This window comes from Protopterus annectens, chromosome 1.part2 (genome assembly GCF_019279795.1).
Source record: "Protopterus annectens isolate FY-2018-M chromosome 1.part2, PAN1.0, whole genome shotgun sequence".
Lineage (NCBI taxonomy): Eukaryota > Metazoa > Chordata > Ceratodontiformes > Protopteridae > Protopterus > Protopterus annectens.
The window spans coordinates 877729596-877755379 of NC_056727.1; the positions used below are offsets into that span (position 1 = coordinate 877729596).

The 25784-nt window shown below is 43.6% G+C and overlaps 1 protein-coding gene across 9 annotated transcripts in view; it reads right to left on the reverse strand.

Moving 5' to 3' along the window:
* Positions 1-1940: 1940 nt before the first annotated feature.
* ZMYM4 (zinc finger MYM-type containing 4) overlaps positions 1941-25784 on the reverse strand; it is a 3261850-nt gene continuing 3238006 nt past the window's right edge. For 8 of the 9 annotated variants that reach the window (XM_044059341.1, XM_044059348.1, XM_044059366.1 and 5 more), the window contains one exon: positions 1941-4210. In XM_044059341.1, coding sequence (XP_043915276.1) covers positions 4003-4210 — 208 coding nt within the window. In that variant the 3' untranslated portion in view covers positions 1941-4002. The remainder of the gene's footprint in view (positions 4211-25784) is intronic. The other variant, XM_044059375.1, reaches the window with a different exon arrangement.

Genomic DNA, 25784 nt, shown 5'->3' on the forward strand with positions numbered 1-25784 from the left:
GGGGAGTTTGTGTGTTTCCACTTGCACTTCTTGCAGAGGGAGGGAGGTGCTAGGGTGACTGTCCTCATAAGAACTTCTTTGGGAAGAGGAATCTCCAGATCTCACTAGTGCTGGCCTATGCATCCTCTGGTCCTGTGACAGCATCCTTGATGTTCTGCTCAAGCATCCTGATTCTTTGATGTCCCAGGTGCCGATGTAGCAATAGGAATGAATGAACTAAGAGTAGTTCCTTTCTGAACCATGTAATTCACTGAAATACCTGGGCTCAGTGAAATCGGCACTGATAGTAACAACGCTGGTGCCAAAGCCAGCATCTGACAGTCCTGTCAACAGTGTTGATACATCTGCAGCTGAAGCCAGACATCTTTGATCCTGAGGTGCTGAATACTGAGCTCTCAGACTCTGAGATTGGCCCGGATGGAACTGATGTTGACAATTCTAATGACAAAGGCCAGACAACAGCAAATAAGAAACTAATAAAAATTAGTACTAAATCGATCAGTGCTGAAGTTACCAGTGCTGAAGAAGTCCGCTTCAGAGAAGTCAAATCAATCCATGCCGAGGGACCGGACGCTACAATCTACTAGTGACAAAATCTGAGATGGAGGAGGAAAGGCAATGCTAACTGTGGAACCAGGGTCAGTTCTTGGCCTGCATTAGGTACTGGCTAGATAAGCCAGCATCATATACTCCCAATCCAGCTGAGTGGAACTCCTGAGAGACCTGATATTGCCAAAGCAGTGGAACAAAGCCTGGAAGAAACTAATTTAGGTAACTCCATCTGGGTGTAGAATCACCCTTGGAACAAGAGGATTCCTGGCACAGAGGAGGAGATAACCTCTCTGATGATGGGCTAGGTTGTGAGAGAGAGAACCTAGGAGAAGATACTCTAGGTCCTGAAGGAAATAATGAAGTAGGAAGGGTACCTGCTGGGGAAAGAGAGAATGCCTTTGAAAGTTTGGCTGAAGATGATTTCTCTAGTAAGGAGGGTTCCTCTGCTTTCTCCTCTCCTCCTTTTTCTCGCTAGAAAAATGCACTGACTTGCCTGCTGGCAACAACTCAGTGGAAATAATTCCATTGACTACCAACTTGTTTTGCTGGTCTGCCCAAGTATGAGCACTAAAACCTTTACAAATAGAACAGTTGTTGTTAAGATGTGATGCTCCTAAACACAGTAAACAGAGTTTGTGTGGTTTTCGGGGAGGAAACTTATGCCCACAAAGCTTACACTTTCTAAAGCCCTGTTTACTTTCCTTTTCCATAATAAAAGACTTCTGCTAACACTTTACATTATCAGTGAAGTCACTAAGGTGTTAGCATGTAAAAGGCAGTAGAGATGAAGAAAATAATGGCCTTAGGCCCAGTAAGAATGAGTAGGTAGGAAGGGGAAATATAAATGAGATAGAGGAGCAAGTTTTGAAAAAAATTAGGAAAAAAGGTTCAAAGACATTAATCTATCTTTTCATTAAAAATAACAGAATTAATTTAGCACACTGTGAAAAAAACTTTACAGCAATCTAAATTATTTTCCCTAGTTACTCAAGCTCAGAGGAGACGTTGTCTTAATGGCAATAACAAGGAGGGATTATGGGTAGGAAGTACCTCGAGCTTGTGAGGAGTTCAGTGCTGTCACTAAAGGGTGCCAAAGGCACAAATCCTGCTGTTCTAGTGTCCAGACAATGACCTGACAAATCATATTTTTGTATAACTACAAAATCACAACATGATCGTGTACTACTGATGCACACAAACCTGAAATTGTTAACATGGAATGATTCATTCTTTTGGGGCAAACTAGGACAAAATAAGCTGCTTCATAAATTCAACTGTCTTATTCCTTCTATGATAACGTTTTAACATCTGGCGGACCAAAAAATGAGAGGTAAGCACTGCCACACAAAAACTGGTATGCATTACACATCAAAGAATAAACACACCAGTGAAAGTGTTTTATGTTTTATAAAAAAGACATTCAAATAAATTTAAAATACAGCAGTAACAGTTATGTGTGAAGGATTAAATCACTTCAGTAAAACACTCTTGTGGACTTTTTACTGGTATTGCCACATATAATTACTGAAATATTCAGGGCTAAATACGCTAGGTGATGCACCGTTATTGGTTACCAGATTCCAAAAGTATGCCTCAAAAGGTAAAAAAGAATCTAGCTTTACAGATATATCAACAAAACATATACATTCATATTACTGCTATATGCTGTGCTCACGTAATTAAATAAAAAGGACTGTAAGATACAGAAGTGATCTGTTGTGAAAATTTATAGTGTACTTTAATTATGTAAACATTCCTTAAAAATGACAAAACTTTACAGCTTATCTCAATAAAATTGTTTTTTAATTGTAACCTCCACAGGTTGACTGTTGGTTTATGTACACTGTATAATCACACATTGGTTATATTTGCTGCTTTCCTTGGTTTTGTTAAGGGATATGCTCATTGAGGATGAAAAATCAGGAATGATTTTCTCTCTCAGCCTTTGTAGAACAAATAATGCAATCCACTCACAACCAGGAACACTGTGACCAAATTCAATGGATTTAAAGTCAATGAAAGTGTTCATGTTTGAAGTCCTGCCAAGCAGGATGCAGCCTCAAAACCACACTTTTAAAACAAGTGCCTTTGGTACAGTGCCACACAATTCCTAAATGCGGGTTCTATAAAAAGTGCACCTCCCTAAAAAAACTCTCCACCTATTTATTTATAGAAAACTGAGAAAGGGTAATAGGATACTAATTTGGGACACAAAACTTAATTGGATACTGTGATGTCAGTCACATGATGGCAATAAAGTTTCTGGGACTGTGCAGAATTAAAACTATACCAAGGGAATCAATACATCCTTTCAAATTACAATAGGCACTACAGGAAAACAGTCTTGAAGTAACACATACCTCTTCTGCCCTGGTGTTTCAATGGCTAGGTACAACAGTAGCATTTTGTGTGTACGTCTGCTGCAAGAAATCACTAATGCTTTGTTTACAGGTACTCCAAAACTACCTCCCATGTTTCAACTCCCCAATTCAACACATGCTAAACCACCTGGTGTGTGTCTGTGTGTATGTACATGTGTGAAGAGAGCTGCTACTACATTTCAGTAGCTTGCCTCTGAGTCATAATGCAGAGAACACAGCATGTTAAGCATCAAGACACTACCGTAAATTAACTGGCTTAAATACACCATGACAAGATTCCTCTTTCACTCTTTATCCATCTTCAAACTTCTGCTATGAGAAACAAACTAAGTCCTCTGACCAGAAAACTCCCTGAACTAGAAGTCCGGGCATGTTTTATACAACCAATATGTTTTCGCAAGTATTTTGTAAACTTTGAAAACACTTCTGTTATAGAGTTAAAAGGGTTTCCAGACTCTGGGAATATTTTATTAAAAACAATGAGAAGCTGCCATTTTCAGTACACTTTTGGAACATCACATATTGTGACAGATTAATTCATGGATCAGACTCAGTGGCACAGTTTAACAAACCAAGATAGTAAATCCTCTCCAAGTTCCCCTCATGCTTATATAGTCCATCCGGGTACTTCTGTCAGTTCTGGGATTTCTCTCGCTTTAAGAATAAAATGTGGGCCCATGACCTATTGTATACAGCAACATTTCACAAAATGTCACCTTTGATGTCATGTTGCACATAAAACATCCACACAGCCCTGTCAAGTACAGCAGCACTTATAAAAAAAGTTTTTAGTGATGCATTATGCTTTGGGGATTGTTTTTTCCTTTGTTAAAAAGAAAACATAACTGTAAATTTATCATTGCTTTTTTAAACTTAGAATGCTCCTTTAAACCTTCTGAACATGTACAGCAGTTCATTCGGTCTTTATTTTTGGAAAATTAATTTTCCACTTGTAGTATCCAGTTTGCACATCCCCTGCTTACGTTTTTTGACAATGCGGTTCATTTAACACTCCACTTCTGAAGGGATATATGCTTTCACAGTTTAGTGCCTATGAAAAAGGCCTGAGTTATTCCGAAATTCCATCATCTGAGTCCTCTGTTTTTGTTTTGGCCAGTTCTTCATGTATCTCCCGTACCATAAGGATGCGAGCTAACATCGTGTCTAAAGTCCCAAGATCCATGGGTAATGTGGAGTACCACATTGGGCTGTTAGGTACACAAGAGCGCTCAGGCTGAAGGTAAAAAACATCACTTCTCTGTTTTACACTGTCTGAACTGTTGAAAAAGAAAAACGTATATATTTAGAAAATATTTTCTTTACAAAATCTGAAAATTACATTTTAAATCTACATTACAGTTCTAATTAAGCAATTAGTGTTTCATTCATTCTCATGCCAGTGGCAGAGACTATTTTCTTTGGTAAATATAGTTGCATTAAGCTTCATATTAAATATCAGCCCAAGCTGTTACTGCATACAGTAAAACATTTTAGTAAGGAAGTAGTGCAATGGTTAGTATCCCTGACTCACAGTTCTTGGTTCCTCAGTACTATTCAGAGCTGAGGTACCTTCTACACCTTTTATGCAGCTTCCTTCTGTTCACATGGGTTTTCCTCCTGCATCTAAAAGATATGCTGTAGGGGAGCTGTTGATCTACGAAACTGCCCTTATTGTGTGTGTGTGTGCGCATCCCATTTGGCATACATTTCTGTGTTTTTGTGTCCATTTGCTATAAGGATAGGTTTCATCCCCTGTCCAACTTTGAAACAGATCAAGTGGGTAAATAGGGAAAGAACAAAAAATAAATATAAAAGAAAAAATGCAGCGTCAAGCTACTATTACAGGTACCAAGTAAGAAACAATGTTTGCCATTGTAGTCTTCCTTTCCACAGAGTACACTACTCACATGCTGGGGGTGGAGGGCAGAATGGTAAGAAAACACATGACAGTTGCATACAAGCTCACCGATGCATCTTATGAAAATGCTTGGGGACAAGTAATCCATCACCCTATTGTAGTGTGAGGACAAGTAATCCGTCACCCCATGGTGGTCTGAGGAAACCCATTTCAGTTACAATCCTTTCAAAAAGGAGTTTATATTTATTTGCAACCCAAAAAAATCCATTTGAGAAAACTAGTGATCAATTTTCAAGTTTTCAACGTTACCAAAGGAAAAGACAACATAAAACTATGTTAACGGAGACGAGACCAAATACTTATAAGATCCTCCAAAGCTAGCTAAGAAAATAAATCGCCACTGATTCTAAGGGCAACCACTAAGCATTCTATAGCTATGTAAAGAATCTCAATGGCAACACCCAGATCTGCTCTGAATTACAGCACAACGTTATGAAAATTACAGAACCAACTGATATTGCCAACATCCTGGCACACAGGTTCAGTGCTAACTTTACTCCCCTCTAATCCCCTAAAGGGCCCATATCTATACAGGAAGAATGCAGAGACCCTGTAATCACATCTATGCAGGTAAAAGCTGCACTCTCTAAAACCAAAAACACAGCATCCATGGGATCGGACAACATCCCAGGCTGTGTTTTACACAAACTTCAGAACGAACTGGCTCCTCACCTAAGCACCATGTTCAATCAGTCCCATGTCAGGCTTTGTGCCCACTGAATGGCGCACAGCAACAGTTATCCCACTCCACAAAGGGGGAGCCACCACTGATCCTGGAACTATCACCCTATTAGCCTGACGAGCCTGGTCTGCAAGGCCATGGAACGTATCATCATGGAACTCATAAATCAAGACACTGGTAACCTCCAAACTCTGGACCCCACCCATTTTGGGTTTGTGAAAGGCAGATCATGCCTTCTGAACCTGACGGACTTCTTTGAGGCAGTCATCAAAGCCGTAGACGAGGGTAAGGTGGTTCAAACAGCCTATCTTGACCTTGCCAAGGTTTTCAACACCATCCCCCATTCTGTTATTATAGCTAAACTCACTAAACTAGGTATAAATCCCTAAGTCACAAGATGGGCTGCCAACTGGCTCACTGACAGAACCCACAATGTAAAAGTTGCAGACTCCAAATCTGACTTCAAACCAGTGACAAGTGGAGTACCACAGGGTTCAGTCCTGGGACCTCTCCAGTTTGGTATCTACTTCTCTGAAGTACAGGCTAACACAGAAGGCCTCTGGCTAAGGCAGTTCACAAATGACTACAAACTAGGAGCCATAGTCGAGTCCCCAAATGATGTGGACATCCTACAGAAGGGCCTCACTGAGACAGATGCCTGGTGTCAGAGGCATGGCCTCAAGCTCAATGCCAAAAAGTGCATTGCCATCCCCTTTGGTAAAAACTGTACCCATGAACTACCACATAAACAGCAGTCTACTTAACACCGAATGTGTGATGAGACCTTGGGTCCCAGGTGGACAGTAGTCTCTCCTTTGATAATCACATCGCCACAGTAGTTAGGAAATCCTTCTGTGTGGCACACCTCATCACAAATGGGTTCTCATCCAGGAAAAAAAGAGGTCATTGTTCCCCTCTACTTGGCACTCATTTGACCCATTATAGAGTACAACGCCCTTTTTGGAATGTACCTCACAAGACATGTGCAGCTGCTGGAAAGGCCACAGAAGTACCTCACAAAGAGGCTTACTGGCCTCAAACAGATGCCATACACTGACCGTCTGAAAAAACTCCAGCTTTACTCTGTAGCATATCGCCTACTCCAAGGAGATCTCTGCCTAAACATATAAAGCTATGTTAAACCCAGAGCTGTTTGACATGCTAACCTAAAGAAATCCCAATCCCTCTGAGCTACATGCTCTTGGGACCTAAAACTTGTCACCACAATAAACAAGACATGCTGGAGGGTTAGATTCCTGTCCCATGGATTTCCTATACTCTGGAACAAGCTACCCAACTATGTCAAGCAAAGTTCCTCATTAGCACTCTTCAAGAAAAATCTTGATGAGTGGATGGGAAATAGGAAATGCACCCTAGGGATCAATTAACTTTCTTGGGTGGCGTAAGCCAGGGAACCTTGTTGGCTAGGCTTACTTAGGACCTTGGGCCGACAACCTAGTACCTACCTATGAACCTACATTACTTTCGAGAACCATTACATTTCTGCATTTATTGTTCACCACTTAATCTACATATAAAGTCAGAAAACTACGTAAAAAAACAGTACAAGGCATAATCATTGAAGTAAAATTTTGTTTTAAGACAAGCAAACAAAAGTGTATATTATTCAGGTGCAGTTTATCTTTCATTTGTGTTGTGTTGTGCTGTGTATCTTGCTTAATAGAATACCTATGCAACTATACATTCCTTATTTGTTCCCAGTGGTACAATACATTACTCAGACAGATAGGACTAGGGTGATGCCATCTTTCCAAAATACTGCATGCTCATAATCAAACTGCTGTCATTACACTGCATCACACTCAGACTGTGCATTTAACGTTGTAGAAAAGTTAGCATTTACCTAATTATCCTGTCCAAAGTGCAGTATTCTTCAATCAAGACTCTTACCAGTCTGACTACCAAGAAATGAAGTCCATGCTCAAAGTATGGAGTAAGGATCCTGGTTGCAGAAGACAGACTAGGTGAACTCTTAATAAAGACAATATCCAGATCTCTTTAATTCTGATTCCTGTATATCCTGCACATATGTGCACTTCTACAAGCATTATGTATCTGAATTCAATACAGGTGTTCAAAACCAGTGATCTGGAAAACAGACTTCCAAGTACTGCTACATCACAGCTAGTATTTCTTGTTTACCTGTTTACTTGCTTGCTGATAATACAGCTTTGTGATGAACTCATCATTAAGAATAGCTACAGTAGAATTCATTACATGTAGGAATAAGATGCAGGCACATTTGTCCAACTGACTTACTGACTTCCAGAGCTGCAGACTACGGCTGATGTCTTCCCTGAACTGCAGATGCCAGAAGAATGGCAGGTAGAAAACTTAAGACTATCCTGTATTGTCTCTAGTTCAGTTTCATGGGGAGGAGGAATGACATGACTCTACCTAAAGCATCCCTCTTTATTTTTAGTTTCTATATGGTTTCTGGGACATCACTGGCATAATGGATACCCCCTCAATTTATACAGGGGAGCAAGGATGAAGAACAGAAAACACTGAAAAAGACACCGACAGACAAAGATAAGACTTCAATCCCAGGACTTTTAAGAAAAAGGAAGAGAATGTCCATGGTGAGCTCTCCATGCGAATGTACTGTGTTTTGAATAGAGATCACTGACAAATTATGATTAATCTTTGATGGTAAGACCACTAAATCAATAAAGAACCAGGCCAAAGGCCTGAGGTGGTGGAGCTGGTATGATTCTGCAGAACTGGAATTGTAAAACCTGCTCTGCTCCTACAATGGCAACACAATTTGCAATGCTTGAACAAGGTGTGAATGGGTGTCCAAGTGGCTGCTTCACAGATAATCTCGACTAAAATGTTCCCAAAGAAAAACTGCTGTACTGGCTGCAGCCCTAGTGGAATAAATCCTTACTTATTCCTGCAAGGTTCTTCCATGGTGATCATAAAAGAAGGCAGCACAATTAACCAAATATTTAAATGGGTTTAGTTTGAACATTCCACTGCTTTGCTTTCTTTGCTTTAATGAAACAAAGCTGTTCTGCCTTCCTGAAGTATGTTGCTCTTTCTAGATAATACTCGAGTTGGCTACACATATCAAACAGGTGACGCCCCCTTCCTTTCATTCTGGGGTCTATGAAAAGGATTTATAGTTGGATGATCAAGCTCAAGACTATCTTTAGATTACTTTAAACATAAAAATGAATAAGGGTTTAATTATAACCTATCTTTGTAGAAGTCTGTAAAGCACAACGGCAATCAGGGCTTACAGCTCAGAAATTCTACCAGTAGTAGTAACAGCATTTATAAACAGCATTTCCCAGGAATGAAATCTACCATGAATGGATCTGGCTGGTTCAAAGGGTGCCAAAGTACGTTTGCTAGTGACAAAGTTGAGGTCTTGATGATTAGTTGGTTTGTTGGGGGGGAGTAAATGGCTTCCTATGGTGCCTTACACAGCAGTACTATAGGGATGGTTGTTTAGAGTGGTTCTATGGATAAGTAAGGAAAAATGACTGAAAACGGTCAGTTCTTCACTACAATACCAACAGCTTGCTGTAATGAATATGTTTTAGGCAGAATGTCACTTGAGACAAATCATAACAACAAGCTCTACCATTTTGCTATTTAAGCCTTCTTATTTACAAGCTTCCTGTAGTATGACTGGTGAGAAACATTTCCAGTGATGGGTCAAGGTCCTGACCTCCAGGCTGCTATTTTGAGGCTTTTTCATATCTGAGTTTATTAGAATGTCACGCTGTTAAGATGGCAAGGTGCATGATGATGGAAGAATTTGGAGCGCTTCTCTCCTTAAAGTATTTGAAAGAAATGAAAGTTATGTACCTACTATACTGATACATAAAGCACTAGGAATTTTCATCTCCATTGCCTCTAAGACTAAGACCAGCAGCACTTAGCTCAGCACTTGAAACTTTATCAGGCGACCTTAACCCCTCCCCTTACCCACCATGTTTGTTACCTAAAGACTGTCTACTAAATGGTCTAAAACAGGACCTAGCAAAACCACTTGGCACTCTCTTCAACCACAGTCTAAGTACTGGCTTTGTCCCAGCAGAGTGGAAAACAGCAACAGTAATTCCCTTGCACAATGGGGGTCCATCAACCGACCCTGGGAACTATAGACCCATAAGTCTAACCAGCCTTATCTGCAAGGGCATGGAGAGAATCATATTTGAACTTATCAACAAAGACATACTTGACATAGGTGACCTTCAAACTCCTGACCCGACCCAATTCAGCTTTCTTAATGGTAGATCACATTTATTAAACCTGGTGGACTTCTTCAAGAATGTCATCAAAGCCCTGGATGAAGGAAAAAGTACAGTTGTGTACACTTACCATAAATGTAGATGTTCAAGTGTATTCACTGTTGCAGTCATCATACTTGGGTTATCTGCCTGCAGGTAGCCCTCAGTCGGCCCGAATACCAGAGTCTTGGGATTTCTGTGTTGGATGCTGTCACTTCTTCCATGACGTCAGGTCATCAGGGGTATAAAACAGGCAGCCGACACCATTACATCAGTTTTTCTTGCCCCAGATGTCAAGAGCCCCCAAATAGGAAGCTAGTATATGGTGTGGAACACCACCAGTAAAAAGTAAATACCACTGCCATTAAAAATATCCATAGAAAGAAGAGGTAGCAAGGATAGAGAAATCCAGGGGGCTGGAGGGAGGGAAACCAGGATTGCAACAGTGAATACACTTGAACATCTACATTTATGGTAAGTGTACACAACTGTACTATGCTCTTCGTGTTTCACTGTTGCAGTCTTCACACTTGGGTTGATTCCCAAAGCTGAGGAAGAGTGGATGCAGTCAAGAAGTGTTAGGGCTGGCTAGCAGGCCTTGTAAGACTGCTGTAGCAAATCCAGCTCTGAATTTAGAAAAAATAGGTAAGTGGTAATGCTTGGTGAAGGTGTGCACAGAACTCCAGGTTTCAGCTTCCAGAATGTTCCTGGTAGGGACACCCTTGGGAAATGCTGTAGAGGTGGAAGTAGCCCTAGTGGAATGTGGTCTGATCCCCTGTGGGGTAGGTTTTCCATAGTGTTTGTAGCAGAAATGGATGCAGTGTGCTATCCATTTGAAAATGGTTTGTTTTGAAATGGCCTTGCCCTCTACCCCTGTAGCAAAGCTGACTAGCAGCTGGTCAGATTTTCTGAAAGGTTTAGTCCTGTCAAGGTAGAACCTGAGCTGTCTGTGCACGTCCAAGGAGTGCAGGATCCTTCCCCCTTTATTTTGAGGATTAGGAAAGAATGTTGGCAAATGGATGGACTGGTTTAGAGCCACACTGGACACCACCTTAGGCATAAAGGATGGGTTAGTCCTGAGGAAAACCCTTTCAGCATGGAAAATAATGAAGGGTTCCACAGCCATAAATGCCTGTAACTCAGACACTCTTCTTGCTGAAGTTATGGCTAAAAGCAAGGCTGTTTTCCAAGAGAGGAATTTTAATTCTGCTGAAGCAGCAGGTTCAAAAGGGGGAAGCATGAGCTTTTCCAGTACAAAGTTAAGGTCCCAGGCAAGGGTGGGTACTCTCCTAGGGGGGCTTAAGTTGTTGACCCCCTCTCAGGGACTGTTTGATGACAGGGTGAGAGAAAAGAGTTGGCTCAGTATTATAACGAGCTGAGATGGCAGAGGCATGAATCTTAACGGAGGAGAAGGATAGGCCTCTGTGGAGTAGCTCTGCTAGGTAATCCAGGATTAGAGGTAAGGAGGCACTGCTGTGTCCTTTCCTTGAGACTGATTCCCAAGAACAATATCTTTTCCACTTTTCAGCTTAGGATTTTCTAGTACTAGGCCTTCTGGCTTCAAGAATGACATCCAGCACCTGTTTGCTGAGGGTTGCTAGTGGTGTATTCAGTGGATAAGCCAGGCTGCAAGGTTTAGGGTTTGCAACTGTGGATGCAAAATCTGTCCCTCCTGCTGAGACAGCAAGGTAGGAGTCTGGTGAAGGTGCCAGGGTGGCACTGTTGTCAGACTGCATAAGAGTGGGCACCAGTGCTGACGTGGCCAGTCTGGGGCAATAAGAATTGCCCTTGGCCTGTCCTGTTTGATCTGGAGAAGTACTTTTGAGAGGAGGGGCAGAGGTGGAAAGGCATATATTGAGAGGCTTTCCCATTGGAAGGATAGGGCATCCACCTTCCAAAGCCCTGCTGTGAGGGTTTCTGGTGCAGAATTGCTCAACTGGTGATTCTCGGGGGAGGCAAAAAGGTCCACCTCCGGTGTCCCCCACCTCTGGATTAGAAGTATGAAGGTGCTGGACTCCAATTTTCACTCGTGTGGGTCTACGAGATTTCTGCTTAAGTCAACTGCCAGTGAATTTTGTTTGCCTGGCAGGAAATGAGCTTGCAGATGCACGTGGTTGCTGAAGGCTGTGTTCCACAGGGCCATGGCTAACCTGCAGAATGGGTAAGAATGTGTTCCCCCTGCTTGTTTATGTACCACATAACTGTGGAGTTGTCTGTTTTTATCAGCAGCTGTCCTGGAAGGATTAGGTATTTGAAGGCTGTCAGAGCATTCTGTACAGCTAGCATCTCTTTTTGATTGATGTGCAGGACAAACTGGCCTGGGCTCCAGTGTCCCAGAATGCATTTGGCTGCCATGTGAGCCTCCCCATGCATAGTCTGATACATCTGTAGTCAGGGTTTGGGCAGCGGGAGGTTGAGTGAAAGGCAGTCCCTTGTTGTGGTTGCATGCTTCTGCCTACCAAAAGAACTCTGCCCTTAGACAAGGAATGATTGGAATGATTGTTTCCGGGTCCTGAGAATGTTGGCGACAAAGACTTTTTAAGTACCACTGAAGTCTCCTCATATGCAGTCTTGCATATGGAATTAGCAAAATACATGAGGCCATGAACCCTAGGGCTTGCAGTATTTTTCTTGCAGATAGCTGGGTTCTGGTGGCCAGTTGTTTGAAGTAGTTGGTCAGACAGACCTGTTTTTCTGGAGTGAGAAATGCCATCTGAGAAGTTGTGTCCAAGCTTGCTCCCAGAAATACAATCTTTTGACTGGGCAACAGTTGTGATTTCTTTTCATTGAAGGTGTACCCCAATGAAGTGAGGAGGCTTTTTACAAATGCCAGGTGCTGAACTAGTAATTCCTGACTGTCCACCTGAATCAAGCAATTGTCCAAGTATGGGAAAATTTGGGTATTTCTCTGCCTGCAATATGCAATGGCTGGAGCCAGGCACTTTGTGAATACTCTGGGCGCAGCAGATAAGCCAAAGGGAAGTGACTCCCTTATGGGGATGTGCAGACAAGTTTCTTTTAAGTCTAGAGTGACTAACCAGGCATCCTTGGCTAGCATAGGAAGAAGCTGTTGCAGGGTAAGCATCTTGAATTTTGGAACCACCAGAAAGGTGTTGAGGATTGATAGATCCAGGATTGGGTGCCAAGAGCCCTCTTTTCTGGGCACCACGAAAAGTCTGGAGTAGAAACCCTGCCCCCTTTGTTCCCCTGGAACAGGCTGAATAGCTTTGATATTGAGCAAGGAAACCACCTGCTTTTGAGCCTCTGCCCACTGGTTTGAAGGAAGGTTCTGGAAACCCGCTTGGGGTTGGCAGTGAGTGGAAGCAGAATCTGTATCCCTGGAATATAATGTTTAGGACCCATCGGTCCTGAGTAATGGACATCCAGTTTTTTGCATGAAGGGCAAGTTTTCCTCCTAGGGGCACAAGTAATTGGGCAGGACTGGGAAGGATAATTGTTAAGTCATTGTGAACTTTTCCCACAAGGGGGCGGCTTACCACTCCCTGTTTTTGAGGTGGGAGCACTCCATTGTTCAGATCTCTGCATACCCTGAGACTGTAGTCTGGGTGGCCTGTTTCCCCTGGGTTTGGACTGAGAAGGCCTGGAAGGGGCTGGAAAGGATCAGTTTTTAGAAGGCCAATGCCTACTGAATCTAGGTGGCTGCACTTGTAAGAATTCTTTAACAGTTTGCATAGATTTAGCTTTTTCTTCCATCTTTTTAAGAACTTTAAGAACTTCTTCTGCTTTGGTACCAAACAAACGGTCCTGATTTAAAGGAGCGTCTAGTAATTTTGATTTCACATGATCTGGCAAGGTTTGTTCCTTTAGCCAAGCATCCCTTCTCAGTACAGACCCCGTGACTGCAGCCCTGCAAGATGCTTCTAGGGCATCAAAGCCAAACTGCAAAGTATGCCTACTAACTTGGTTTGCAGAATGCAATAATTCTTGTAAATTTTTATTTTCTGCACAATCTGGAATTAACACCATTTTTTGTTTAATTAGTTCCATAATATGTTGCTGGTAGTTCAACATGTGAAACTTTTAGTTATGTACTTACCATAACTTCGGATGTATGGGATCCATCTCGCCTACATTCACAACATATGGGTTCGGAGCCGATCCATCGGCTCCGACTCGGCAACTAATACACTAGCACGAAGTCTCTCATTGGCTGGGCTACTCCCTATCCCAGGATGCACTACACCTGCTTCCCCAGATCTTGTTTGTTCGCTTTCATACACCCATGCAAACACAGACAAACTAGTAGTCACTATAACCAACTAAAGTTCTTCAAGAAAGATCTCCAAGAAAAAAGAGACTACAGCTCCTCTAAATCCGAATGGAAGGGGAAGGAGGGTGGGTACTTATGAATGTAGAGATGGATCCCATACATCCGAAGTTATGGTAAGTACATAACTAAAAGATGTAATGGGATCCTATCTCGCCTACATTCACAACATATGGGACAGCGTCCTAGCACCTACATCCCGGTGGCTCATTGGAACACACTCCTGAGAACTGTGGAACCAAAGGAAGCTCTGCCTCGAGAAACCACATCCAATTTGTAATGAGAAATGAAAGTGTGCGGAGAAGTCCAGGTTGCCGCAGCACAAATATCATCTATTGATAACTTGGAGTGAAAAGCTACAGAAGTAGCCATTGCCCTGGTAGAATGAGCCTTGACTGAAAAGGGAACGTCTTTGTTAGCCTGTGAATAAATAAAAATGATACAATCTTTAATCCATTTAGATATGGAGGTTTTTGTTACTGGTTGACCCAATTTGTTCACTGCAAAGGAAACAAACAATTGATTTGATTTCCGCGTTTGAGCGGTTCTATTCAAATAAAAACGCAGTTGTCTATGTACGTCCAACTGATGCAAAGTATATTCTGCGTTATTAGAGAATTCTGGGAAAAAGACAGGGAGTTCTATAGTTTGTTGCATACAGAAAGAGGAGGCCACTTTTGGTATAAATGCAGGGTTTAATTTCAATGAAACTCTATGCTTGTGAAAAATCAAATAGGGAGGATCAGAACAAAGAGCTTGAAGTTCTGAAACTCGCCTAGCAGATGTTATGGCTACTAAAAGGCCGTTTTCCAAGACAGAAATTTTAAATCACAAGTAGCAGCTGGTTGAAGGACGGGCAGTTAGGGCAGCAAGAACCATATTCAAATCCCAAGGGGATAGGATGAGATAAAGGAGGCCTAAGGAGCCAAGCCCCTTTAAGGAAAGCCTTACAAAGTTTGTGAGACATCAATGAAGGTTCAAATGAAGCATGAAAATTAGAGATCGCCGCTAACTGAACCTTAATGGTAGAAACTGAAGAGCCCGACTGAAAAAGGGAGGCCAGAAAATTCAGAACCTCCGATACTGGTGCAGTGAGAGGATCTATACCGCGTTCTTGAGCCCAGAAGGCAAACCTTTTCCATTTACTGGAATAAAGTTTGATGGTGGAAGGTTTATGAGAAGAAGACAGTATGTGGACCACGTCTGGCGAAAGAGCATTGTCTCGGACTAAGGATGGAAGTGGAGTAACCATGCTGCCAACTTCAGGGACCTGAGAGACGGATGAAGCCGTCCTGACTGATGAGTCAACAGGTCTGGCACCGGATCCAGAAACCATGGACCTTCTATCGCATGCCTCTGTAGGAAAGGAAACCAAACTTGACGAGGCCAGTGCGGAGCAATCAAAATCATCTCGCTCTCCATGTAAATGGCCTTCTGTATCACCCTCGGTAGGAGGGGGAACGGAGGGAAGGCATAGAGAAGACCGGGGGGCCAAATGTGAGTCAGAGCGTCCCTGGGAATCTGTCCCTGAGAAGGAAACAGTGTGAAGAACTCTCTGCATTTCGCATTGTGAGGGCTGGCAAACAGGTCGCAGCAAGGAAGACCCCATCTGTCGAAGATTTTCGCTGCTATACTCTGGTTGAGGGACCACTCGTGGGGTAAAAGAATGGTCCTGCTTAATCTGTCCGCAATGGACTTCCCCGGTATGTGCGTTGCCATTAGAAAGCGGTTGGTAGCTACCGCCCAGTGCCAAAGTCTCATGGCTTCTCTGCATAGTGGGTAAGACCTGGTTCCACCTTGCTTGTTTATGTACCACACCACCGACATGTTGTCAGATAGGATAGTAATCGGGCCCTGTGGGAGAGTGTGATGGAGAGCTTGGAGTACCAATAGTACCGCTCTCATCTCCAGGACATTGATATGCAAATGCGTTTCCTGGATCTGCCATGTGCCTTGGACCGACCTGTCCAGGTAATGACCCCCCCACCCTACCTGGGAGGCGTCCGTAGTCACAGTGGCAACGGGACGTTGAGGTATAAAGGGTCGCCCCTGGTCGAGATTTGATTGGAGAAGCCACCAATGCAGATCTCGACGGCAACTTTCCGTGATTATGATTAAGTGGTTCAAGGGAAGTTCCTGATAAGACCATTGAACCGACAGTAGCCATTGTAAAATTCGCATGTGAAGTCTGGCCAAGGGGACTAAAAGTATGGTCGACGCCATCGAGCCCAACAGTTGTAGGATCCGATGGGCCGGGACTCTTTGTAGGGGGAGACAGGATTTGACTTGATCTTGTAAGACCTGAATTCTTGCTGCCGGTAAAAGGCGCATTCTTTTGTGTCTAAGTCTGCCTATGAAAGTAATACGCTGAGATGGCTGTAGTACAGATTTTGCAAATTGAACGTGATCCCCAAGAAACGGCCCAAGGTGAACGTGGCTCTGAGCGCTTGGAGTAGTAGATGCTCGGAGGTGGCAGTAAGGAGCCAGTCGTCTAGATAAGGAAACACCTGGAATCCCAGACTTCTCAGGTGAGCAGTTACCACTGCCAGACACTTGGTGAACACCCTGGGGGCTGTGGTGAGACCAAAGGGCAGTGCTCGGAATTGGAAATGACTGACTCCGAGGCGGAAGCGTAAATGTCTCCTGGACTCTTGAGCTATGGGAATGTGATAGTAAGCGTCCTGGAGATCTATGGAGCACATCCATGCATCTTTTTCCAGCAAAGGAAGAATAGATTGAAGAGTGACCATTTGGAATTTGGACTTCTTGACGAAACGATTCAATGAACTGAGGTCCAAAATGGGCCTGAAGTCCCCTGTCTTTTTTGGTACCAAAAATAATTTTGAGTAAGTGGTACGTTTTTGGATTCCAGTTGTTCTTGTCTTTTGCATTTACCAATTTTGAGTAAGTTCCTGATCCGATCTGGTCGATGGGGACAGGCTGGATGGCCCTTTTTTCTAGCAGCTTTGAAACCTCTAATGCTGCCTGATCCCGCTGACTGGGTGGTACGTCCGGGATTTCCCTTAAAGAAAGGGGGGGTTTGTTGAAGGGGATGATATATCCTCCGGTAATAATGCGAAGCACCCACTGATCGCTTGTTATGGATTCCCAAGCTTGTGGGTGCGCCGCAAAGCGACCCCCGACTGGCTCCGGAGTTGCACAGTTGGGCAACAACTCAGGAACGCTGGTTGTATGAAGAACCACGAAAGGAATCGCGGTCTCCAGAGTTACGGGGGCCTCTGCCACCTCTGGGGCAGCGTCTTCCAAAATCCCCCCTCCCCTGCCTCTGGAGGGGGAATCACTGGGTGGAGTAGGGAAAGACTTCTGAGATTTTTTAAACCACATTTTCCCTCCTCTCTCAGCCTTGGGGTAAGGCCTAGAAGGAGCGGAAAATCGGGCCCCAACGGCAGTCAAAGTCTTGCCCTCCTGCTCGCACCGAGTTAGTGTGTCCTTCACCTTGGGTCCAAACAACGATGACCCATCAAAGGGGGCGTCGGCGAAGGAAGACTTGAAGGCCTCCGCGAAAGAACACAAGCGTAACCAGGCTTGTCTCCTGAGGGCAACGCCTGTTCCCGCTGCTCTACTCGCCCCTCGCTGCATATGAAATGAGCCTCATGGATGAGTTAACAATAGAAAAGAGGGTAGTCATCTGTGCGCCAACAGTCGGGGCCAGCGCCTCAGGTAGATTACCAACAAGAGAGTCATTTAGCTCTTTGAGAAGATCCCTTTGGAGCCTCGTAAAATGACATAAGTAGTTCAGCGACCGTAAGGTAAAGGCCGCTGAAGAGAGGGTACGCTTCCCGTACCTATCCATGCTCCTAGAATCCTTATTAGGAGGATGAATAGACGTCGAAGCCTCTGCCGCGTCCTGCTGTGTGGCAGAAGCCACCACCAAAGCATCTACAGGCACACCCTTTGTGAGAAACTCCTTCTGGGGGGGGGGGCTGACAAAAATTTATTGGGCCTCGCAGGCACCGGTTCCACAGAATCAGGGTGTTCCCACGCCCTTCGAGAGACCAAATCAAGGAGTTCATCGAAGGGCGGAGACACCCAGGAGGCGGAAGGCTGGGCCCCAAAGGCCTTGAGGAAGACTGACTCCTCAGCTGAAGGGGTTTTGGCTTGCCAGTCACCTCTCTGTCTCAGAATCTCCAAGATATCTGAGAAGGAGATATCATCCGAAGATGATTTGGGGGACCCTTCTGCGTCATCGAGGTCAGTATCCGATGTAACAGACTCATCTTGGGAGTCTACGTGCTTCCTCTTACACAATTTCTTCCGTGGGAGTTCGTCCGAAGCAGTTTCGGACGGACCACCGGAAGAAGGAACCCCGATGGGGTATCCTCAGGCCCTGGGGTCCCGCTGCCGGGGGGCTGCAACACAACAGAGGCACCAGTCTCCAAATCTAGGGACGGTGAGGTAGAATCTTGCTGAACCGGCAAAGGCATGGCCAGCGCTCCTCATGGCCTCAAAGGCCGGACCTCCAGAATCCAAGGAGGTCACTGGTCTAGAGGCCACGATGGCACTGGGAATTCCAGCAGCTGATGCTCCGAGAGGAAGACTAGGCACCGAAGCACCCAGTCCCAAAGTGTTCCCCTCGGGCCCGGCTGAAGAGGTCGCAGTACCAAACCCTGAACCGGAGGACAGGGTAGGAAGCACAGTCGGAACCGAGAGACCTCGAAGGGGTCTCTGCTCCGACTGTATGGCTCCGCTTTGCTCCACCACCACCGACTCCAACGGCTCCGAGGAGGTTGGAGGAGGAATCGAATGTGTTGGAGGGGGGATCGGCTCCGAAGCTAACTGTGCTGGAGCCGAGACCAATTTAGTAAACACTGGAGATTGGAATAGCCTCTGTAAAACCCTATCCAGGTCCGAATCTGAAAGTCTCGATGATTTAGAGGAGGTAGACAATCGAGAAGACTTTCCTCTCGGCTCCGAGAGAGAAGGGGACCGGCTCCAAAACGGCTCCAATGCTATCGGCGCCGACTCCACCACCGCATGGACCACCATCGGCACCGAAGGAGCCTTCTTCGGAGCCGAGGGGGAAGAGTCTGAGCTGCACACTTCCACCGGCTCCGAAGCCATTGCAACCGATGGAGGTGATTCACCTCTCGATACTCCAACTTGCGGCTCCGAAGACAATGGAGCCGAGGTAGGAGGTATCGAGGCAAACTCTTCGACCCTCGGCCCCGAAGTCAGTGGAGCCGAGGAAGAAGAGGTCAATTTTGTCTTTTTAGAAGTCGGCTCCGACGGACTTGTCGGAGCCGACGATCTTTTCTTTTTGGAAGCAACAGGAAGATCTAAGGCTTCCTCAAAAGAAGGCTTGATAAGCCCTTTCAATATTAATTTGTTCTTGCGTTCTTGAAGAACTCTAGATGAAAACGCATGACAGACGCTACAAGTCTCTTGCAGATGTTTCGGCCCCAAACAATAAACACATACTGAATGACTGTCTGTAATGGACATTTTATATTTGCACCGAGTGCATTTTTTAAAACCTGACTTTTGTTCCTTAGACATGATACAGGCCACAACAAGTACAAACTCTAAGGAAATACTAGTCTACCACAACAAGTATAGCACTATACACAAAAAGCGCCAACTGAAAAGCGCGAGACACACTGGCGCGAGTACTGTGAAAGTTTACCTCACAACAATTTAAAAAAGTTAAACGGCCCAAAGCCCTCTAATTTAAACGGGCTTTGCCCGAAAAACAACTAACCAAAAGTAAATAAGAAACAATTAGCACTCAAAGGTAGGGCAAAGGCCCTCTAACTTAAACGGGCCTTGCCCAACTGAACAAATTAAATTTCTGGAAACAAGCACTCAACAAGAAAACAATCAGAAATAGCAAGAAATAGCTGTTAAAACAGCTGTTTGGTTAATATGGACAAAAATTCCCTAGGTCAAGGACCAATAAGGTAAAAATAACCACTTAGCTCCAGCCAAGTCGAGACCACGTCCAGCTTGTTAAGCGGCAAACGAGATCTGGGGAAGCAGGTGTAGTGCATCCTGGGATAGGGAGTAGCCCAGCCAATGAGAGACTTCGTGCTAGTGTATTAGTTGCCGAGTCGGAGCCGATGGATCGGCTCCAAACCCATATGTTGTGAATGTAGGCGAGATAGGATCCCATTACATCTGGCTATTCAATGCCCTGATGGCAAGAGTTGCAGTGGTACCTTCTTACCCTATCTGTCTAAAGCTCTGGAATCCCTGTCTGAAGGGGTAGGGTTTTTGGCTGTAGTACCCTTAATGCCTTTAGGTCCCTGGGAAATGGTCTCTGGATTCACAGTAGGATTCTTAAAGAGAAATTTGTGAGAATCAGGTACTCTGTAGTACCTGTCAGGTTTTCTAGAGGCTGGTGGTAAAGTGTGTGAAGTAAGACTGGATTCCATGAAGAGATCATCTACAATATCCAGAACAGGGGGTATAGCTAGAGGCCTGTGCTGAGGCAACTCTCAAAATTCTCTGAGTCTCTTTTTGGACTGAGGGTAGTCCTGGCATTCCCAGCGGAAATGCTCTCAAAGTATGCAAGGTTTCACCAAAAGAAAAATCCTCTGGAGGGGAGGCAGAGGGAATGGATTCCTCCGCATCTGAATCCTCATAGGTTGACAATTGTATGTCCTGGTAATCAGAAAGGTCAGAGTCATCGGACTCCTGGTCAGTAGAATCAGAATGAAACTCAATCCTTTGTCGTTTAGCAGAGGAAAGCTGGCTTCCCCTAATTAGGGTAATAAGGTCTTCAGCCATTCTAAGCATTTGTTTTTGTGGCATGGGAGCTTGAGCATGCACTTTGGATGTCGATTTTCTAGGCGTAGTGCGTACTCTGGGCCTGAGAAACTCGGTAGTTTTAGCTAAAAACAAAGTTGTCGGTTTAATGCGAACATCGGTAGGTCGGAATATAACCTCAGAAACTGGTGCCTGCACAGCGGCTCCGGACTCATCCAAGGTAGAAACATCCGCAGGTTCCATGGTCGAAACATCTCGCGGCATACCGGACTCCAAATAGGTCTCAGCAGAAATCTGCGAATCTATAGAAGCGGGCATCAGGGCCTGCAAAGGGGCCTCACTGAATACGGGCGGAATGGCGACTAGCTTAACGGAAGCGTCGTTGGCAGTTTTGGACCTATGCGGTCTGTCTCTGTATTTATCTTTATGTTTTTTCGAAAAATCAGTAGTCGGATGGCTTATCAAAGCCATTTCAGAATACGGAGAACGAGAGCAAAAGAATTTACAGATAAAGATAGCCCGATGATGAATGGTTCGGGCGTTAAAGAAGGCACAAAACCTACAGTGAGGGACGTCGTGGTCTGGGCCTAAACAGGTGACCCAGTAAGAATGAAAATCTCTCTGAGGTATTTGCTTTCCACGGGCAAGACAATTAACTTTTTCTGACATTGGTTAGAGCAAGAAAAAAGAATCCCCAATGGGGTACTTAGCTTTAGAAGACTTCAGGTTTGAAACTCGAAAAACAAAAATTTCTGGTAGCGACCGACTGGCACTTGCAAACTGCTTCTGCTTCGAGCTTCTTCTCAACAAGAAAGACTGGTGTAATGGCGTCGGCTACCTGTTTTATACCCCTGATGACCTGACGTCATGGAAGAAGCGACAGCATCCGAAGCAAAAATCCCAAGACTCTGGTATTCGGACCAACTGAGGGCTACCTGCAGGCAGATAACCCAAGTGTGATGACTGCAACAGTGAAACACGAAGTACATCAGTACATACAGCTTATCTTGACTTAGCCAAGGCTTTTGATAAAACCCCCAACTCAAGCATCATTGAGAAACTCACCCAGCTGGAAATTAACCCATATGTCACTAGATGGGTAGCCAAATGGTTCACCGATAGAACGCATACAGTCAAAGTTGAGGATTTCACCTGTACCAGTAGACCAGTTACCATTGGTATACCACAAGGATCTGTGCTGGGCCCCCTACTGTTTGGAATCTACTTCTCAGACATCCAGGTGAAAATAGATGGCCTGTGGCTTACCAAGTACACTGATGACTGCAAACTTGGTGCAATCATCTAGTCCCACAACGATGCTGACAAACTACAAAAAGGGTTTACACAGATAAATGACTGGTGCCAAAGCCACAGACAAACTAAACGCAAAAAAATGCATTATCATCCCTTTCGGCAAAGGGGAAGTCCCTGCAAATTACAATAATAACAGTACCCCCTTAGTTCAAACCTTATAGGAAGAGACTTGGGAATACAGGTTGATAGCAACCGTAACTACGATCACAATATGTCCACAGTGGTAAGGAAGGCCTTCTATGTTGCACATTTCATAAATAAGGGCATCACATCCAGAACTATGGATTTTATAACTCTCCTGTACTCATCCCTCATCAGACCACTAACAGAGAACAACACTCTCTTCTGTATGTACCTCACCAGACAACTTCAGCAGCTGGAGAGACTTCAGAAGTTTCTCACCAAGAAAATTTAGGGTCTTCAACACATGACCTACATGGACAGGCTGAAGGCCCTGTCACTGTACTCTGTATCTTATAGGCTGCCGAGAGACGACTTGTGCCTGGCCTACACAGCAGTCTCAGACCATGCTCTAACTGAAATACTGCACATCCACAAGTCAAATGGGACAAGATTTACTCACTCTAGGATATTAACCTAGCCTACAACATTAACAGGACATGCTGGAGAGACAGATATGTCTCCCAGAGATTGCCACTCCTCTGAAGCAAACAGTAAAACAGAGTTCCTAAATGACCCTATTTAAGCATAGCCTAAACAACTGCATGGAAGAATGTGAAATTACCCTGGGAGTGTCACCTGTGCCCCGCTTGGAAAAGGACAGTTGGTGCTGATCACAGACTCGCGCTGCAAACATAGACCATACAACTTGGTCAATAAGGGAACAAGGGTATAACATGGCTAGGCTTATAAAGGCCCTAGGGCCAATAGCCTAGTAACCTCCTATGAACCCCCTTTGCAGGTCTCTGAAGTCCACAAAGATGGCACACAATGCAATGAGATTTTAGCCTATGAAGCTGGCTAATAACAAGGAAAGTGACAGTCAGGCTCCAGGGCACAGGAGGGGAAGGCAGAAATGGCAGTGGAGTTGAAACTGACAATGCAGATTATTACAGTAGCTACATTTCTTTCATATTTGACGCTTAGAGTTTAATGTCTGTCACCACTAGGAAAGACTCTCAAGCCAGACGTCTTGGATGGCTTCTTATGGAAGAATGCCCTAAGTAACAGTAGCCTCATAGCAGGACCTTGACCTGGAGAAAAAAAACACCTTGTAGTTTGCTGCAGAAGTACTCAGTGATGCCTACACAGCAGCCTCAAAAATGGCTTTCACTGAAATGTTTTTAAAGAAAAGCTTAACATTTTTAATATGGTATGGGATTGCCATATTTTTTATAAAATTTTAAACAGAGAAAGCGAACAAATAGCGGATTCTGACATCTTAAAACATTTTTTAATTAGAAAATGAAATAAAAAGCTGGTGATCCTTAAAAAAACATTTTGTTCTGTTTCAGCGTACATCAACACAATGCAACAAATATTCTTCCTGAATGGAATAGTGAGTGAAAATACTAGAAGTTCAGCTGTTAGCTACCATGGCCAGCTTCAACACAAAGGAAGTTTGTCCTCATGGACACATTGTCATTGTGGAAAATCAGACATGGAGAATTAGCACAGAAGGCATTAAATTCTGAAATTCTTCTAGCTGAGGGTTGCATCGACAGCTGAAAATAAGGTTTTCCATGTAAGATAATTTAGTTCTGCTAGTTTAAACAGAAGAGTTAGCTTGTTCAAAACAAAGTAAAGGTTCCAAGGTGAAATCACAAACAAGACAGGTGGACAAAAAAAGTAAGGTACTCTTCAGAAAGGTTTTGCAGACTTTTAAGAGAAGCTAAAACACAGAACTTGAACATTGATACACATGCATAGATTTAAGGATATGTTAACTGAGAGAGCACATTATATTTATGCTCCTAATTTAACCACTAGTAAAAAGTCGCATACCAGCAAAGCGAGATGTGCATTAATACAGGAGATAGCTTCCAGTAAGCTAGAAGAACAAAAAAGGCTATTAGCACTCAGAAGTTTCTAGGTGTTACTAGTACTGAGGAAAAGCTATGGCCAGAATCAAAATTCTCTGCCATATAAGCCAGAACACTAGAAAAATGTGCTGTAAAAGTTTCCATTCCTTCATAATGGCTCAAAAGGAAAACAAGTCCACTTCTGTAGGTACTCCTGATGCCAGGCCTCTGGGTTGAAGTAAAGATCTTCCCTCAAAGTGACTGAGGTCTAAGTGAAAAACCTTAGAAATGCTTCTAAATCAAGATGGTATTTCCTGTGGAAGAAAAACTCTGAACTGAGGTGTCTAGTTGACATCCCAGGAACACAATCCTATGTGTAGGAGTCAAGAAAGACTTTGAATGTTCTTTTGGAATCCTAGCTTGTTTAAGAGCTCTCTCACCCAAGACAGAGAAATTCCTGACACTTTTAAAAGACTCTGCAAAGATAAGCAAGTTATTGAAATATGGAAAATTTGGATACCCTGTATTCTGAAAAATCTATAACTGGAGTGAGACACTTTATGAACACTCCTAGTTCAAAGGATAGTCCAAAAGGTAAGGCAGAGAAAGTGCAGTTGTGTAAAATCTTACCAATGGTACATGCCCATCTCTTCACTGCTGGAGTATTTTCATAACATTAGGGATCCCTTGCCAAGGGCGACCCGAAATCAAGTCAGTATACCAAAGCCTTTAGGTTGCTTTAAGGTATACCATACGTTGCACATAGTAGGGCATAAAGGTGACGTCTAGACATACTATCCTCAAAACTGACAGCCCCAGTAGGAACACCAGTCCGAGGAAAGGAAAAAGGTAACCAGTACATCCAGAAGGCAAATGGACCAGGGGGAGGAAGGTGAATATTGCAACAGTGAAGACAAGGCCATCTACTGTTAAGGTAAAATTTTACACAACTGTTCTATGTCCCTCCATTTCACTGTTGCAGAAGGGGGTTCTTTACTTAGCTCACTGTTATTCATGCACTTACTTTTATGTTGGAAAGACTATTAGGAAGCTGTCTCGTGGAAATTATGAACAGACTGAATGCAGCTAAATATCCTGGTTTAAATGAAACCGTCAACATAAAATGCTTTTACTAACACAAAGAATTTAAATGTGGTTGTGGAAAACTACAAGTTTATGTTTTACATTCACTAGTTTGACTTGCAACTTTGATTTGTACTGACATGTCACTTTAAAAGCTGGGGAAAATGGGACTGGATGCTTTTATCACGTGATCTGTTGCGCACCATTGTTACACCCGATATATGTTGGATTTCATTTATCTGATGAAGTTCTTGGTATATGAATAAAGAACAAAAAAGCTCATTTTAAGAACTGATTCTAAGAAACTAAATTATTTAAAGTAGATTTTCCTCACAAGAAAAAAAAAACAGATAGACATTCCTCATACTTTCACAATTTGTGAGAACAAACTTTAACACAGCAGCCTGACAATTCAAAATTCTGAACTATCTAAGATGCAGACTTATGCACTTTTATCCTATACCTTTCACTAATTTTCCCATCCTAATCAGTAAGAGTAGGACTGGAATTAACTAACTGCTTAGCTGCAGTGGGATCAACTAAAGCTGTAGCTGCTGGGTCAGGTTTGAGAATAATGTATAAAAATGTATAAC